Below are 18,072 nucleotides of genomic sequence, written 5' to 3'. Positions count from 1 at the left end.
ATACTTTTTATCAACTTCTAAATTATAATAATAAAGATGAAAAATTATAGGAGAAGAAGATAAGAACAAAAAAATTATATCTATTTTTTTTATAAAAAATCTAAATAAATTTATGCAATTTGGTGAAGCCACCTAGCGCAAGCACGGCTTCTAAGCTCAACTTTTATTATATAGTATATGATATATATATATATATATAAATATATATATATATATATATATATATTTTTATATATAAGATAAAGATAAAATAAAAAGTAACTTAAATGAAGTATCGAAAAGAAAGAAATATAAATTAACATATAAACTCAAAGTTACAAGAAGTTCCTATTAAAAAATAAAAAAGTTACGTAGAAGAAATTGAAAATAAAAGTTACGGAGAAGAAATTGAGAGAATGAAGTTTAATATATGTGCAATGTTAGCAAAAAGAGTGATGGAAAAACAAAAGATAACAACAACTAAGTTTTTGTATTTATCTAAAAAATTGACAGAGATGTATAGAAAAAAGTCGATAAGAATAATTATAATTTTGTGTCTATCTATGAGGTATTTTTAAAAAATAAAAAATAAATTAAAATGTTTTTTTATATGAAATTAAACGTACATTTTTTTATCATAAGAAATTAACGTTGAAGAATTTGAATTTTAATATTAAGATTTTTAGTAACTTAGAAATCATAATTATAAGAAATTAAACATTGAAGAATTTGGATTGTAATATTAATATTTTTAGTAACTTAAAAATCATATACTATGTGCCCGTTTGCTTTGGACGTTTTGTTGCTGAAGTGCGTCTGCGTTTTGGGCATGGGACCCATGCTACAGTAACACAGTAAACGCGTCCCCTTTTTTTTTTTTTTTTTTTTTGTTTTCTCGCGTTTCACTACTGTTCAGCCGTATATGTTGACTTTTCAACTGTGAACAGTGCATTTGTGCACTGTTCACGGACCCACAAATTCCACTTTTCACAATTTTTTTATTAAAAATGGGTCCCACGGTACTATTTACACATTTAAAAAATATTTTGCTACAGTGTTTTCAGTTTCAGTTTTCAGTTTCAGCAAAAATAAGCTCAATCCAAACGGACCCTATATAATAAAAGTTGGGTTTAGAAGACGTGGTTGCACCAATTGGCTTCACCAAATTGCAGAATTTTTTTTAGATTTTTAGATTTTTCAATAAATTCATTCACTTAAGTTTTCAGATAAAAACAAAAAGTTTTTTTTTTTTTTTAATCTTTATCAATTTCTTCGGATAAAGTAACTATAAGTGTTCTAATGAACTTCTTCCTTTTTTCTTTTTTTTTTTTAATTATAAATTTTATTAAATAACAATTTTACTAGCTTACATTAGATTTTTTTTTTTTTTTTTTGGATAAACATTTATCCTACATCATCTATTTCATATTAATAAAGTAACAAATTTAAAAGTATTATTTTTCTTCTCAAAATTTTTTTCTTTTGGAATAAATAACAAAAAAATCATTCTCAAAAAAAGAAAAACAAAAAAATAGCTCTGATAAGCCAACAAGATCCACGCCTCCCACCCACTTTGCAACAATTGGAATGGGTGACCGTTCATAGAGGAATCTCTTCTTCTCTGTGCCTAGACGTGGCAAAAATAATTTTTAAATGGGTCAATCGAGTCGCGTTGTGTCGCGAGTCGGGTCAAGTTGTCCCGTATTTTTCAAACAAGTTTTTTTTTTTTTTTTTGAAATAGATGCAATCTGTCAATTGTTTATGAGTTCCTTAACTGTGATTAGATTCTCACTAGTGATACTGTTACCAATTACCACAAAACACTTAATACCCAAATTTGGTGCAACTCTTGTTCCAACTTTTTAGAAGCTAATCTTGGTATAATCTTCGATCTGTTTAAAGTAGGAAGAGAAAATGAAGAGTAAGTAAAGAATGACAAATTATAATGGAGTACATAACATATTAAGTAAAGAAGAATAAGTAAATATTTTATAAGAATTACATCTCAATCTCAATTTACTCAATGTTGGTAGACGTGGCAAAATGGGAGGGTCGGGTCAATCGAGTCGTGGGTCAAAAATGTTCACGAGTTAAAACGGGTCATTTTTAAACGGATCAATCGGGTTGCGGGTCAATCGAGTCGGGTCAGAATTTTCTGACCCTTTTTGCCATGTCTATCTGCGCCCCAACAAAAAAAATAGCTAATATATATTAACTTTAACGTAAACTAATAAAAAATTCTAATAACAATCTGTTGAAGGCTAAAATTTTACAAAAAAACCCATTCCATGAAAAGTAAAGAAGGCCCAATTCAAGCAGCAAGAAGAATCAACATTAAGGCCCAATTTATATTCAGATTTCCAGCAAAAAGGTTACCAAAAAGTCCAACAAAATCCAGTGAAAAAACTGGGCTGGGATACCCAGAGCCTGCCAGAGGCCCGGGATCCTCAGGTAATGCAGCACAGTTACTGTGGGATTGAGACAGCTCAAGAGAGGTACCACGAAATACAAGAAATGAAGAACAGAGATGTCCTTCTCAAGTACCCAGTGGTGCAGCAAAGAATCAGAAAGTATAAAGCAAACATTCATGAACAAAGGTGCTGTACCACAAGGAACCAAGAATGAGAAAATCATAAGTAGAAGCAACTAGAAGAGAACTTTCAACCCAGCAGTAAAAGATTCCAACTATTTGGGAATAATGACAGCAAGGAAATACGACAGCAAGGAAATACAACCGCAGCTGAGTCTGAAAAGTGAGAAATCTTGAAGGAAGAGAGATTGAAGGCTAGTTGCCCAAGGACGCCCCGGAATGGAAAGTCAGCAAGTGACTTTTAGAGAAACAGTATTAAAAGATGAAAACCATGAGAAAAAAGGGAAGAGACCAGCCCCTAAAAAAATGTCACAGCACGAGCTCTGAGGGACAAAAGAGAGAAATCACTAGTACCTCAGAGCCCTAGAAAACACGCTATAAAAGGAAGAGAAAACCCATGTTGAAGAGGGGGGAGGATTTTCAGTAGGAAGAATATCATAACAGAGCCATGAGAACTCTGTAAAATTTAAGAAAAACAGAGGAACGTCTCCCGGTATCCTAGAAATAGCCACTATAGCACATACTTGGATTCAAAAGGATTCAAACTTTGCAAGTCTTAGAGGCTTGAATAGCCATCAAAGTCTGTAATTTTTGAGCTTATTTGAACCTTGTATCACGTCTTAGTGAGCACATTTGTAATCCACAATCAAGAAAAATAATGAAATATCTCATATTGATTTGAGGATTTCTAACAATTACTTTGTATATTTATTTATCATATTATCTTCCTTTACTGCTTCTTGCTGCTCAATACATATATTCTTGCTTGTAAAGCTAAGTCTTTTGCCCAAGCAAAGCCACTCAGACTTGAGTTCCAAATCCCACAAGTCTTGTGCAAAAGCACCAAGTCTGTGAGAATTAGGGCCAGGATCCTCGTGGCTGAATCATTCTTATGAAATTCATTTACATATATGTATATGTATTAATATATATATATATATATATATATATATATCCTAATCTAAGAAACTAACAATTATTTGAAGATATGTGCATTGTATAGTTGTTCTTGTGTAGGACCTATAGAGGTAAAAGGAAAGGACAAAACTCCATTGCATAACAAGCATGGAGAAAGATTGTATAGTGCAGAGAACCAGAGATTCTGGGTTCTTACAGGCCTAATACGCCCCGGGATCCCACGATAGTACGTCCCGGGATCCCACGACAGTACGCCTGGGGTACCAAGTGAAGGAATTCTTTAAAATGTTTATACGATAAAAGATAAGCCTTAAATATTCTATTTCAATCTCTTTCTCATTGTGAATATTATGAACATCTATTTTACTTATTTTGTAAGAGTAAAGGGTCATTTTATGATACTAAAACACTTATAATAGTATTTTATTGCTTAGGAGGAATCGCATTTTTGCCTTGAGGAGATTTATGTGACTTGCGCACAACTTGGTTCGTAATCAGTCCCTATTTAGTTGTGGTGAACCAAGCCCAGTCCACCAAAATACAACTATTTGGCCCAGGATCCTTGGGCTTGTGTGCTAAAGAAAAAAGCACTCTCACATTTTGGCGACTCCGCTGGGGACTGGGAAAAAGGAGAGGGAAAAAAAGTAGTCCCTTCGCAAGCATGGCTCCAAAGCTAGGAAACACTTAGAGGAAGGAAAGTTCTTCTTGGTGCGTTCAACATCAAGATCCCAAAAGTGTGGGTTCCTCCAACGAACGTTCTACCGAGAGACTCTATATGGAATTTTGGGGAAATTCCCAACACAAGGTTAACAAAATGGACAAGTTCCTTGGCTCCACCCACGGGTTTAGCAAAATGGAGTAGTTCCATGATCCCAGCAAAGCCTTGGAGATCCTTGATCCCAGCAAAGCCTTAGAGATCCTTGATCCCAGCAAAGCCTAAGAAATCCTTGGTCCCAACAAATCTGAGGAGATCCTTTATTCCAGCAAGGCTGAGTACATCCTTAATTCCAGCAAAGTCTAGGAGATCCTTAACTCCAGGAAAGCAAAGCCTGGGAGATCCTTGATCTCAACAAAGCTGAGGAGATCCTTTATTCCAGCAAGGCTGAGTACATCTTTAATTCCAGCAAAGTTTAGGAGATCCTTAACTCTAGGAAAGCAAAGCCTAGAAGATCCTTGATCCCAACAAAGCTGAGGAGATCCTTTATTCCAGCAAGGCTGAGTACATCCTTAATTCCAGCAAAGTCTAAGAGATCCTTGACTCCAAGAAAGCAAAGCCTGGGAGATCCTTGATCCCAACAAAGCTGAGGAGGTCCTTGATCCCAACAAGGCTGAAGAGATCCTTAATCCCAACAAAACTAAAGAGATCCTTTATTCCAGCAAGACTGAGTACATTCTTAATTCCAGCAAAGTCTAAGAGATCCTTGACTCTAGGAAAGCAAAGCCTGGGAGATCCTTGATCCCAGCAAAGCCTAAGAAATCCTTGGGCCCAACAAATCTGAGGAGATCCTTTATTCCAGCAAGGCTGAGTACATTCTTAATTCCAGCAAAGTCTAAGAGATCCTTGACTCCAGGAAAGCAAAGCCTGGGAGATCCTTGATCCCAGCAAAGCCTAAGAAATCCTTGGGCCCAACAAATCTGAGGAGATCCTTTATTCCAGCAAGGCTGAGTACATCCTTAATTCCAGCAAAGTCTAAGAGATCCTTGACTCTAAGAAAGCAAAGCCTGGGAGATCCTTGATCCCAACAAAGCTGAGGAGGTCCTTGATCCCAACAAGGCTAAAGAGATCCTTAATCCCAACAAAAAATCCCCTCCCAAATTGCTTAAACCTCAAATCCTGATCCAACGGGACTCGACATCATGGATCCATTCATAAGTAACCACGGAACCAATCCGAGGTAAAACACTTCGGCCATACTATCCACATTAACCTATGTTCTGAGCTTCCAAGGAATAATTCTGGAAATTACAAGGAAGTTCAAGGATGTTTTCTAAATCTTCCTAATAGATCTACAACAACCTACCTGACACAATTACATTTAATGCTATAGATAATTGATTAAAATATGACAAAAAACCCCAAAAGTCTTTGTTTATCATAACCTCAAGAAAATGAGAGCCTGATGGGACAAAAGGCTACCCAACTAAGTAACAGCACATGTTGAAGATCATACTGGAGAAGTAAATGAGCTAAATAAAAGAATGGATAGGGATGAAAAAGAAGGAGAACGAAGAGTATAATAGGGAAGAGATGAACAAGAAAGATGGGATCTTTCGGAGGGAATTTTGAGGGGAAAAAGAGAAAAGAGAGATACACAGTCAGAAATGTAACAGAAAAGTTTGATAAATAAAATCCTTAGTCCTACTTTATCCAGAAAATTAAAATTATTTGATTCTTACTCAAATCTCCCATTGCGGATTATAGCAAACTCATAATAAAAATTCATTGTGATTACAAGCGCTAAATTAAGCTTCCTTTAACTTCGTGCTTCCACACTTACCATAATTTACTACCCCAGGCCCAGTCTTTGGGATATCATTATTATCAAACACCATAACTATGCTATCGGATTTGGAATTTATTGCCCTGTGAATTTAATAATTATGCCATTAGTTCATTAAAATCCTTGACTTCATGGCAAACTTCTCGTATTTTAACTGTATATATTATCTATAGCTTAGTGTAAAAATCAAAGGACCCCCTCTCTCTCTAAATAAAACTCAATTCTGTTATTGATGATGAAAGAGTACAATAAAAAGAATATAGATAGAAGGCTAATGCTATTTATATAAAAACTAAGAAGAAAGAAAAGGAAAAACTAATCTGAAACTAATTCCCAATTAAGCGGGAAAGTTTGTTATTAGAAAAAGAGCAAATGCTAATTACAGTTAACAACCAACTCTGGACCTAAGGAACCTAAATGATACGCATTACGCTACCGTTTCCATAAAGTAGTTGTGGTATATGTTGCAAAACGGTGCCGTATTGATTAAATTCATTAACACCTTGTTTAAGTCACACAACTTCGTTTCAAAGGAATCCAACAGACAAAGGGTAAAAGCATAAGGATTTTGTAGCATTTTTCTCACATCCAACATATATGTAGCATTTTTCAGAGTCATGAGTCATGATGACCATGGAAATATGGAATCCATGGCATTTTTCATAGGTATGACCCAACCAGCTTTGTTACCCACAAACACTCACTATTTAATTTAGTAATTTATTCAACTTTTATCAGTAATAAATTATTCTTTTAGCCTTATAATGGCTTAAGTGACTTTTAAATAAAATTTTATTTCCAGAAGCACACCAATTTAAATATGTGCTTCCAAACTAATATCGGATGAAAAAAATATGTTGGTCTACGTAATGCATTAAATTTACTCCAGATGGATCTCCTTCATTGGAGAAGTATAGAATTATTCATTCAAATCCAATAAAAATAAATTTAGGAGCACAAATAATCAAGAAGCTAAAAGCAAAATCATGTGCTTAAGTTAACTGATAATAATAATTTTGTGCTATTGGAATGATTTAAATCCCGGAATTAACCCCACAATGGAGGTAGCAATCAATATGCCACAAGGATAGTGGTAATTAATTAAATAATTGTGAATTCATTCCAGTAATATGTCACATTCTTAATGTATACCAATGAAACAATCTTATAACTCTTACCAATTTATCTTGTCTGATATTTTTTCCTCATCACATGTTATATTTATAACTAATTTTCCTAAATATTATAATATTATATTCAATAAAATAAGTATTGCACATGCGACATATATAAATATATATAAAACTTTCCACAAGTTATTTCAAAATAAAATTATAACATTATCATCCAAGAGATTGACTAATTAATCACATGATTACAACACAAATGAAAGAAGTGTAAGTGAACTTTTTATTTCACAATAGAGCATGATAATTATTATTCATAACCAAAATACACATACATTGATACAAATAGGTATTATCAATACAACCACCAAAGATTTCCATAGAAGTCTAACGACACATACGGTTCAGAAGCCTTTTTAGGGTATTTAAAGCAAAATAATAATACCAATATATACGATCCTCAATCAAATTGAAGCATTGTTGCCGCCAATGAGAATTAATATAAAGAACACTAGCAACACCCAAAAAGAAGATGATGTAAGATACCGAAAAACTAGTAGTGAAAACTAGAAGATCGACTTGATACCATTTTCCATCACTTGTCTTTGAGGATTTTTGTGGTGATGGAGGTAACTCATATATCTCAGTGCAGTTTTTCTCCAGTGGTGGACCACAAAGAAATGGATTTCCTTCGTAGCTACTCTTTCCAAATGTTCCAAATTGTGCTTTAAAGTCTGGAAGTTTACCTGATAAGTTGTTGTGAGACACATTGAAAATTTCAAGAGAGTTTATATCAATCAATGTCGAAGGAATTTCCCCACTCAAATTGTTCTGAGAAAGGTCTAAACTCTCTAATTGAGTCAAATTTGAGAACGATTTTGGAATAGGACCTGTCAACTGATTGTGAGACAAGTTTAGTCCATGTAGTGAAGATAACTGTCCCAGCTTTGGTGGGATTTCTCCTATTAGCTTGTTTAATGACAAATCCAATGAAGACATCAAATCAAGGTTGAGACCCTTGTACAAGTCAGCCCTATATTTCGTCACAATCTCAATCTCAACTTGTTCATAGAAGAGCAGAGATGACCCTTCAACTATAAAATGCGTATTTAGAACAGATTTAGATGGGATATAAAAACCTTCTATCGAAGCATAAACATTAGGTGTATAGACAAAATCACTAGCAACTAGCTTCCCAAAGGATATGTTGTTAAAGCAGGACGGTATTGACCCAGAAAAAGAGTTATTGGAAAGATCCATTATGCCTATCCTCTTTAACCGACACAACTGCTTTGAAATCACACCACTAAAATGATTGCCACTTAACGAAAGCACTTTTAAGTTGGAAAGTCCATCAATTTCATCAGGGATGCCGCCGATAAAGCGATTATCTCTAATATCCAATGTCACAAGAGATGAATTGAGAATAGCTTTTGGTAATGACCCAGTGAGTTTGTTCCCTTGCAATAGCAAGTGCCTAACATACCGTAGATTCAAGCAAGAAGGTAACAATCCTGAAAGCAAGTTATGAGAAAGGTTTATTACTCCAGATGAAGCTAGTCCACATGGAATCTGGCCTTCGAATGAGTTGATACTCAAGTCAACAGCAATTAATGGTGACGTACTACCATTTACTATCCATAGAGGAATTGTACCTATCATGTGGTTGTTGCTAATATTTAGGAACCCCCCTACCTTTAGGGGTACAACTGGAAGAGTGCCTGTGAAATTATTATTTTGCAATTCTAAAGAAAACGAGGATAGGTTGAAGTGCTTTGAGAAAATTTCACCGTGAAAGTTATTATTAGATAACCTCAAAATAGCAAAAGAAGTGCAATTGGCAACCAATTCCATTGGTACCTCTCCAGAAAAATTATTGAAGGACAAATCCAATTTCCTTAAATTACTCATGTCACCAATTGAGGATGGAAGATTTCCTTCAAATTGATTTTGAGATAAATTTAGATATTCTAATTTTGGAATCCTCTTTCCAATATTTTCTTGAAGTTTCCCATCAAAGTGATTGTCCGAGACATCCAACCAACAAAGATTCATGTAGTGTTCTGATGGCAAATGAAACTCGCCCGTGAAAGAGTTACTTCGAAGATTTAACATTTGTAGTCCAGTTTTGTTTTCGAGCAACCATATGGGGAAGCTTCCATTCAATTTACAATGAGAGATATCAATGACTTCCAATTCATGTTGGCCCAAGAGAAACTTGGGAAAGTTGCCGGTGGGGTTGTTGAGATTACAATTAGACAGTACTAAGACCTTTAATTGAAACAAAGGGTCCCAACTGTGATTCTCAGTCTCTATATCAAGTTTGTTGCTGTCACTCAAACATTGAATCACCCTAAGCTTGGAGTGATTAGCAAATAAACTGAATGAGAATAAACCTTCAAAAAGATTATAACTCAAATCAATGTACTCAAGGGATGTTAGGTTGACTATTGGAGATGAAGACAAGTTTCCATTGAACCGGTTGCTAGATATATCCAAGTGCGAAAGAGATGTCAAATTGTTTAGGCATGGAGGAAGCATCCCTTCAAAGTCATTAACAGCAAGCTCTATCTCTTCAAGTTTCTTTAGCGCACAAAATTCTATCAAAAGCAATAATAAGATTAGCGGTGTCTATCCTAAACTTGTGCCACTGAAAGAATCAACAATACAACCTAATTAATATATGAAATCATGCTTAATAAGATTTGACGATTTTTTTTTTTTTTTTTTTTGAGAAAAAAGATTTGAGGCTTAAGAAGGGCAATTTTAAGTCATATATTCTCTTATATTTTGATATCAATTTAATATTGTTTATATAAATTTCTATATTATAAGTTTTTACTTCAAATTCGTCATTTTTTTTTAGATGTAAAATTACTAATTAAATTTTGTATTCAAGTTTTCTCAACCAAAAAAAAAAAAAATTGTATTCAAGTTTTGTCAACAACTTATTTATTACTGATATTATGTCTAATGCTCCTTTTTTTTTTTTTTTTTTTTTTTTTTTGTTATAATTGATTTTAGGTGGGAGCTAAGTTTAGATGTGAAATAGCAAAAGAGTAGCTAAGCTTTGTCACTTAAAAAAAAAAAAAAAATTATGTGACATGATTTATTTAAAATTGTTACAAAATTTAAATATTGTACTACTATAGGGCCAAAATTATGGGACCTTATTCTATACGGCTGCCTTAGGCAAATTGGCTCAATTATGAATTAACAAATGGTAGAGTCGGTCCTGTGGGATTAAAATGATTTTTTTGTGTGTGGATGGTCAAATGTTATGCTTCCAAGTTGCAGCAAATAAGGATTGATCTATATCAAATCACTAACCATTCTCTTTCAATTGCTCTCACACTCCTAACCAAAATTGTAAATGACTGATTTCATAGTAGATTCTCACCTGGAGTGTTTAAAGTTCCATTGAGTCTATTAAAAGCTAATGATATAGCCTTGAGAGAAGATAACGCTCCGATATATGGAGTAATGCTTCCAGTGAAATCATTTGAGCTCAAATCTAAAATCTCCAAACTGCTGAAATTTGCCATATCTACCAGGAGAATTGACGACAGTAATGTCAAGAGAAAGTATTTGAAATGGCTCCAATTAAGGAGATTAATTGAGGGAAATCAATAAAAATAGATGTTGGAATGTTTACCCTTGAATGGTAGGCTTCCATTAAGGCTACAAAATTGCAAGATAAGGACCTCCAAGTTGCTTAGATAAGCCAGTTCTACATCACCGGTGAAGAGATATTCAAAATTTGATATATAAGCTTGAAACCAATAGTACAGAAGAAACATCTAGTAGAACTAAACACTTCTATATTGGAATGGATAAAAATTTCGGTTAAAATGCTCATTGAATATTGAAGGCATACTACTACTATCATTTGTATATATCAAAAGGATTAGTTATTGCACTGAAGCATTTTGTGCCTTTTAACACAGAGAGTAAATTTTGATAAAGGTAAATATTGGTTATAAGATTTCACTTTTGTGTAAACTTTTTCATGGTATTCTTGCGAAGAAAATTCAGATATACAAGTACCTTTGCTAGAAAGAGGCCACATATTATTGAAACTTAGATCCAGAGATTTAAGAATTGGGAGGGCACCTAAGGATCTTAAAACTTCTTTGTCAAAGTTGTTAGCTATTAATTTAATTGCGTTAGCCTGTGCTGTGTATCCAAGAGTTAGGTCCTCTTGAATATACACCACTATAAGTTTATTTAAAAAACTTTCTCCTCTCTCCCCGTGTGTGTGTTAAAAAATACTTAGTATTCTAAAAAAAAAACAGTGGGTTAATCCCACATTGGAAAATGAGTGTAAGTTAAAAATGTTTAAAGTGTATATGTATCCAAGAGTTAGGTCATTTTGGATATACATTACTGTAAGTTTCTTTAAAAAACCTTCTCCTCTCTTTCCGTGTGTGTTAAAAAATACTTAGTATTATCAACAAACAAACAAACAAAAAGCTTGCTCATAATTGATAAACAACTGGATTTTGAAAAAAAAAAAAAAATCAATTGTTAAAATTTATCAACAAAATGCGTAAAGTCATTCTCAAAAAATATATATATCAAGAATCAAATATGTTTCTAAAAAAGATATATATGTTTTTGGATAGGTGTGAAGTTTTATAATTGTAAGCCATAGGTATGCACTTTTATCATATAAATATGAATTGTTGGCAATTGTATCTGCCTTTCTTATTTATGAAGCCAAGAGAAAGACCGATTACTTATACGTCAAAGCCCAACGTTATTGTAGGTGTTCGGTAGTAGTTGTTAAAGAAAAGATAAAAGTACCAGTAAAAATATTCATCAGCTCATACAAACAATTTCGTCTATTTTATTATAAGAACTTAATTTTTCTATTTTATATACTCATTTAAAAAATAAAATAAAAATTCACATCACATTATCTATTTTACACTTCATTACATTAAAATATCAATTTTTCTTGATTTTTAATTTTTTTTTCTTCACACATTATAACTACCACTTATTCTCTTATTTCAGTTTCAAGATACGTAAAGAAGTGTAGGTTAGGAAGTGTATGTTAGGTTTTAAAAGTTTAAAACAATTGGCAAACCGTGAGCACAAACTTGTCTAGGTATAACTTATATAGTTTATAAGGTATATTAAACAATGCTCAAGGTGTTGCAAGCCAGAATACAAAAAAAAAGAAGCTGCAAGTTCAGAAAATTCGAAACATGCCAAGTTCGACCAATCGAAAGAACATGTTCGATCAAAAGACAGGTTCTACAGAATTTGATTAAAGCCCATTAGCCTGTCAAGCCCATTAAGTGATTAGAGTTTTAGATCTATTTCACATAGTATTTAAAGGAAATCCTAAGACACATTTTCAAAAAATTTTGGACATGCTATTATGAGATCTAAAAGGTATTGTGCCTTTTTCTATCAAAGTCACTATGTTGCAAGATTAGGATGCCCAAGCTGCTTAGATAAACCAATTCTACATCACCAGTGAAGAGATATTCATATATCAGATTAAAACCAAAAGTATAGAAGATATATATGGTAGAACTAAATATATTTATATTGGAATGGACAAAAATTTCGGTTAAAATGCTCATTGAATATTGAAGGCATACTACGACTATCATTTGTATATATCAAAAGGATTAGTTATTGCACTGAAGCATTTTGTGCCTTTTAACACGAAGAGAGTAAATTTTGATAAAGGTAAATATTGGTTATTAGATTTCAGTTTTGTGTAAACTTTTTCATGGTATTCTTGCGAAGAAAATTCAGATATACACGTACCTTTGCTAGAAAGAGGCCAGATAGTATTCTGGCTTAAATCCAGAGATTTAAGAACTGGGAGGGCACCTAAGGATCTTAAAATTTTATTGTCAAAATCGTTGAAGCTTAAATCTAAGCGTGTTAGCTTTCTCAGTTTAGACAAACCATCAGATTCTGAAAAAAAAAAAAAAAAAAAAAAAAAAAAAAAAAAAAAAAAAAAAAAATCCATTGTTAAATTTATCAACAAAATGCGGAAAGTCATTCTCAAAAAAAAAAAAAAACAAAAACAAAAACAAAAACAAAAACAAAAAGGAAAAAGTGTCACATCATGTTATGCATTAGCACAATAATTGTAAAACAAGAAAAAAAATGCATTGATTAATTGAGCTATAAAGAATCAAATATGTTTTATGGAACAATCATTACCACACACCCCTATCTATCCTTTTTGTTTTTTGGATTGGTGCGAAGTTTTATGATTGTGCTCTTATCATATAAATATAGATGTTGGCAATTGTATCTGCCTTTCTTATTTATGAAGTCTATGTCAAAAGGCCAAACGTTGTAGGTGTCGCCGTGTTGGTAGTGGCTGTTAAAGAAAAGAAAAAGCACCGGTAATAGTAGCAATTATCAATTAGTGAGAAAGCATGAGCAAGGGAATATATTAAAATAAGTAACAATTTACAATATAATTTTACAAACATTTATTTGTAAGAAAATACAATTAATGAACTATATAAAATACAATTTATTTATTAACTTTTTGTAACGATTGGAAGTCATTGTCTTCATTTCGTGTTCTTGAGAACTGGTTTGCTGATCATAACACACAAGCAAAAGCAATAAATTAAATACTATGTGTAAAGCAATTATTCAATAACCAAAGGAAAACTAAAATAATTATTTGCATTACACATTCAAAGAGTTAGGCCCTTTTGACTTAAAAAAAAAAAACAAAAAAAAAGAGTTAAATCATTTTGTGGTGTGTATCGTATTGTAAGTTTTTCAAAAACTCTTTTCCATCTACCCCTGTGTGTTTATCTATCAAAAAAATATTAACTAGGTAAGTTCCCACATTGAAAGCCTTGTACTACCCTTTTAAGAGTTGAGGCTTTTTGAGTGTGTGCTGTATTATAAGTTTTTAAAAAATCTCGTTCCCTACCACGCACTTTTGATGAGGTGGTCACTCTACTAGTATAAATACTTGTGGGAGGCAAGGGCTGGGATTCAAGTCTCTAGGAGGGAGCTTCACACACATATACACTTTAATTAGGCTAGAGTAGAAATTCTATCTTGTAAAAAAAAAAAAAAACTCATTCCCCTCTTCCCTTTTATAAGATTCTCAATATCACTTCCTTTTTTTTTTTTTCTTTTTTTTTGGGGGGGGATCACTTCAAAAGCTACAATGTGAAATTCAAATTAGATTATCAATTGTATTTTAAAAGAATATATGTTGACAACTTACTATTCAAAATTACTTTTATATATAAGCATATGAATCAAACTCTAAGGGCTCGTTTAATACACTGTAATAGACCCTGTAATGTAATAGCTAATACATAAGAATAACTATTTAGTTGTTTGGTTGAGTTTCTATTACAATAAATAGTTATTCCTTATGAATAGCTATTTTTTAAAATGAAGAATAACTATTCCTTAACCTCTTTAATAGCTAAAAATATTAAAATTCCAAGATACCCAAAAATATTAATGCTTTATTATTCCTTGTTACTAGGCTCTCTCTCTCTCTCTCTCTCTCTCTCTATGTGTGTCTCTCTCTCTCATGAATATTTATTTTTTCCTTTGCTTCAAGATAAAATTTATGTTTGTTTTCATAGTTTGTAAAAATGTTGTAAAATAATTTGTGTCTGTAGCATTACTCTTTTTTTTTTCAAATGTGGAAAGTAGATACTAATATTCACATGTTACACACACATATATATAAAACTAGCTTTTGAACAGTGCTTGGCATGGTTTTTATTTATTTATTTAAATGAAATGCTATAATATTACAAAATAGTATAATAGGGTATTTCTTTTTCATAAGAATATTTCATTTTAGATATATTGAACTATTAATTTTTAAAATAATTCATTTATCGTATCCTTTTGCAAAACCAACCAAAAGAAAAGTGTTTTTATTTTTATTTTTTTAAAATAAAATAAAAGATTTCATGTTTTTTTTTCTTTTTGTATCTAATGAAAATGCTGTGTTCTCTACATATAGTAACTAATAAAAAAAAAGAGGTGTTACATCTACAACATTTTTACAACAAATCATGGGTGGTTAGTTATTATTGGTTCAAATTTGAATTTAGCACTAAAATTACTTTTTTAACCCAACAATAACAACCTTCCACTTAAGATTTGTTGTAAAATTGTTGTAGACATATCATTTCTCATAAAAAAATTCATTGCTTTTTGTTCAAGATTTTGATATTATGAAAAAAATTTGTGCTCTATATATTATAACAAATAAAAAAGAAATTAATTTCCTTTTTGTTCAAAAATTTATGACCTTTTAGAATTATAAACAAATTTATGCTATAGATAAAATATAGTGAGATTTTTCCAACCATGATAGTTAAAGAAGGTAAAAGAAAAGTAGATTTTTTATGTTATATTTACCCCCAAACCACTGCATTTGGAATCATTCTCACTAATTCATATCCCCCAAATCTTCAATTAAAAGCTTTGGATCTATTTTTGAATTTTAACGCTAATTTGTCAAAATCTTTAATTAAATATTTAAGCAAAGCAATGCATATGCAATACATATGATTTTGTTAATTGATTTTGTTTTGGCATTTAGTTAAAATCTTCAATCAAAGAATTTTGATTTGGTATTTAGTTGATTATTAAATTGTTGACGAAATGGTCTTAGCAATTAGTAATTCTCTTGTGCACACCCAGTATCCAAAAAAAGCAATACAAATGGAAGAAAGCAATTGCAATAAATATTAAATATTAAATCAAGATTTTGGTGCAAGTATGATCTCTTGGACCGCAAAAAAACACCTCTTATGAATGTTACATATAATCATGATCTAAATAAAAAAAAGATGACAAATGTACTCAATTTACATGATCAAAAACAAAAAGGAATGCAATAGGTTTAGGACAAAAAGGGTCCTGCTTAACCATCATTGCTCAATTTAGTACTAATGAAGGCACAGAACATTTTGTGTAAGTATAGGCTTAATCGTCTTGGAACTGTATTGTCAAACAAATGAAGATTTAGCATTAACACCAGAAACATGGTATAACAACCTGAAAAACAATATTAAGCAAATAGGATGGAGCCAAAAATAGCTGACACAATGATGATTCACTAATTACGGTCCAACAAAAATGATATCCAGCTCTAATTTTGAAATTGTTTTTTATTAGAAAATTTTATTTCATCAATATTAAATATAATGTGCAACTGCGCTCTGTTATATCCCTAGTAACAGAGCCAACTGCCATCAACTTTTTTTTCTTTACTTCGTAGTTGTTCGTGTATTATTATTATTATTATTATTTATTAACAATGCTAGGCGCAAACTGGTTTTGATGAAATCAGATATAAATAATAAGAGAATTTGCAAGGACTGTTGCACCATTTTATTTGGTTTTAACAAACGTTGAGAGAGGGTAATTAAGAAGCAAGATGGAACCATTTTATGTGTCTCTTAATCAATGCATACGACAAATTGGAAATAACGTGTTATATTTTGGAGTGATGTAAATATATGATGTTTTATGGAAAACAATGATTTGTTCATAAATATTTGACACATCATAATGAGGCTCCTTAAATACTTCTAAATAAATTACCGTTATATATATTTGACATATGTAAGGTTTATTGTCTAAATATTTGCATTTAAAGTTTAGAGTAAATGAGATTCCAAAAAAAAAAAAAAAGAGTTTAGAATAGAGAGAAATTATATCTAATCTAATGATTAAAATGACTCATCCTCTAAAATAAATTTAATTAATCAAATTGAGAGCAAATGACCAACTAGAATATTTTAAATTTGATTTGGGATATTTAATCGAATTGAATTACCTTGATCCCGAGCCTTTCCTATTAAGCGTAAAGTTCTTTTGTATTTGTGTGTGTGTGATTTGGGAGTGGGGTGTGTGATTTGGGAGTGGGGTATATGATAGTAGAAGCAAAGGCTCACATACCTTCATTTCCTAACCAACCAGAAATTCCGTTGTCAGATAAATCAAGAATTCTTAGCTCCTTGAAAGGTTGCAACAAGGACACGTTTAGGAACCAAGTCCCCCTCACATAAGTCTCAACAGTCGGAGATTGAAATTCGTTTATATAAGAGAGCGTGAGATTGATCACATGACCAGTGGTGGCGCTACAATTGACCCGCTCCCAACTACAACACTCACCCTTTGTCTCATCAGCCCAAGTTGGAAGGAGGGGCTTGGTATAATTAGTGTGGGATTTTAGAAAAGTTTTCAATTCTAGGAGACCCGTCCTCTCTTCCTCAACACAAGCTCTGTGCTCATGAATTTGAACAAAGAGTAATAAAGCCCACAGCAAAAACTTCACTAAAGGCCACCCCATTGAGAAATTTTGTGAAACTCCTTTCATTTCTAGCTAAACTAGCTTGTGTGTAAGTACCCAAGACAAAAAAGTTATAAGTCCATGGGCCTTTATATAGAGAAAGTTAGAAGGTTTTCATATTTAAATCCATAATTTATAAGATAAACTTTTGGTTAAGTCTTTGGGCATGAGAATCTCATGACATGTAATTGGCTTATATCCTTTTTATTCTACAAAAATATCCAATTTTTCCAAAGGGTTGGTTAAAAAAATATATTATTAGTGGAATACTTCGTTAATGTCACACATCTTGATTTAGTCTAGTTTGAAAGACTGGCTTGTAGATCAGTCACAACTCGCAATGTCTATCTAATCTTTCTTCCTTAAAATTGACTAGTTTTGAGTTGTTAATGGAATCCGTTATGAGTGTTTAACAACGTAGTATACATTATAAAAATAAAAATAAAAACAAAGATAGCGGCATGGTTTTAGGAAACTTTTATTAATTTGAGATAAGTATGAATTTTTTTTTTCTTTCTGATCATATGTTTTACAGAATCTTGTACTAGGGATTTTTTTTTTTTTTTTTTTTTTTTTTGCTTTTGCCTGCACATATTTTTTTGCTAATTACTTGATTGGTGA

The 18,072-nt window shown here is 32.0% G+C and overlaps 1 protein-coding gene across 1 annotated transcript; it reads right to left on the bottom strand.

Moving 5' to 3' along the window:
- Positions 1 to 7,375: 7,375 nt before the first annotated feature.
- On the bottom strand, positions 7,376 to 17,507 carry LOC126725144 (receptor-like protein 15). The gene is made up of 3 exons (XM_050429680.1): positions 17,058 to 17,507; positions 10,516 to 10,662; positions 7,376 to 9,715 (listed from the first exon to the last, which is right to left on the bottom strand). Exons 1-3 carry the CDS (start codon positions 17,476 to 17,478, stop codon positions 7,503 to 7,505), a joined length of 2,781 nt encoding a protein of 926 aa, XP_050285637.1. The 5' UTR covers positions 17,479 to 17,507; the 3' UTR covers positions 7,376 to 7,502.
- Between the last annotated feature and the right edge of the window lie 565 nt (positions 17,508 to 18,072).

The sequence above is a fragment of the Quercus robur genome, chromosome 5 (genome assembly GCF_932294415.1).
Source record: "Quercus robur chromosome 5, dhQueRobu3.1, whole genome shotgun sequence".
NCBI classification, from domain to species: Eukaryota; Viridiplantae; Streptophyta; class Magnoliopsida; order Fagales; family Fagaceae; genus Quercus; species Quercus robur.
Note: the sequence above shows the minus strand (reverse complement) of the source record. Positions and strands in the feature narration are given on the sequence as shown.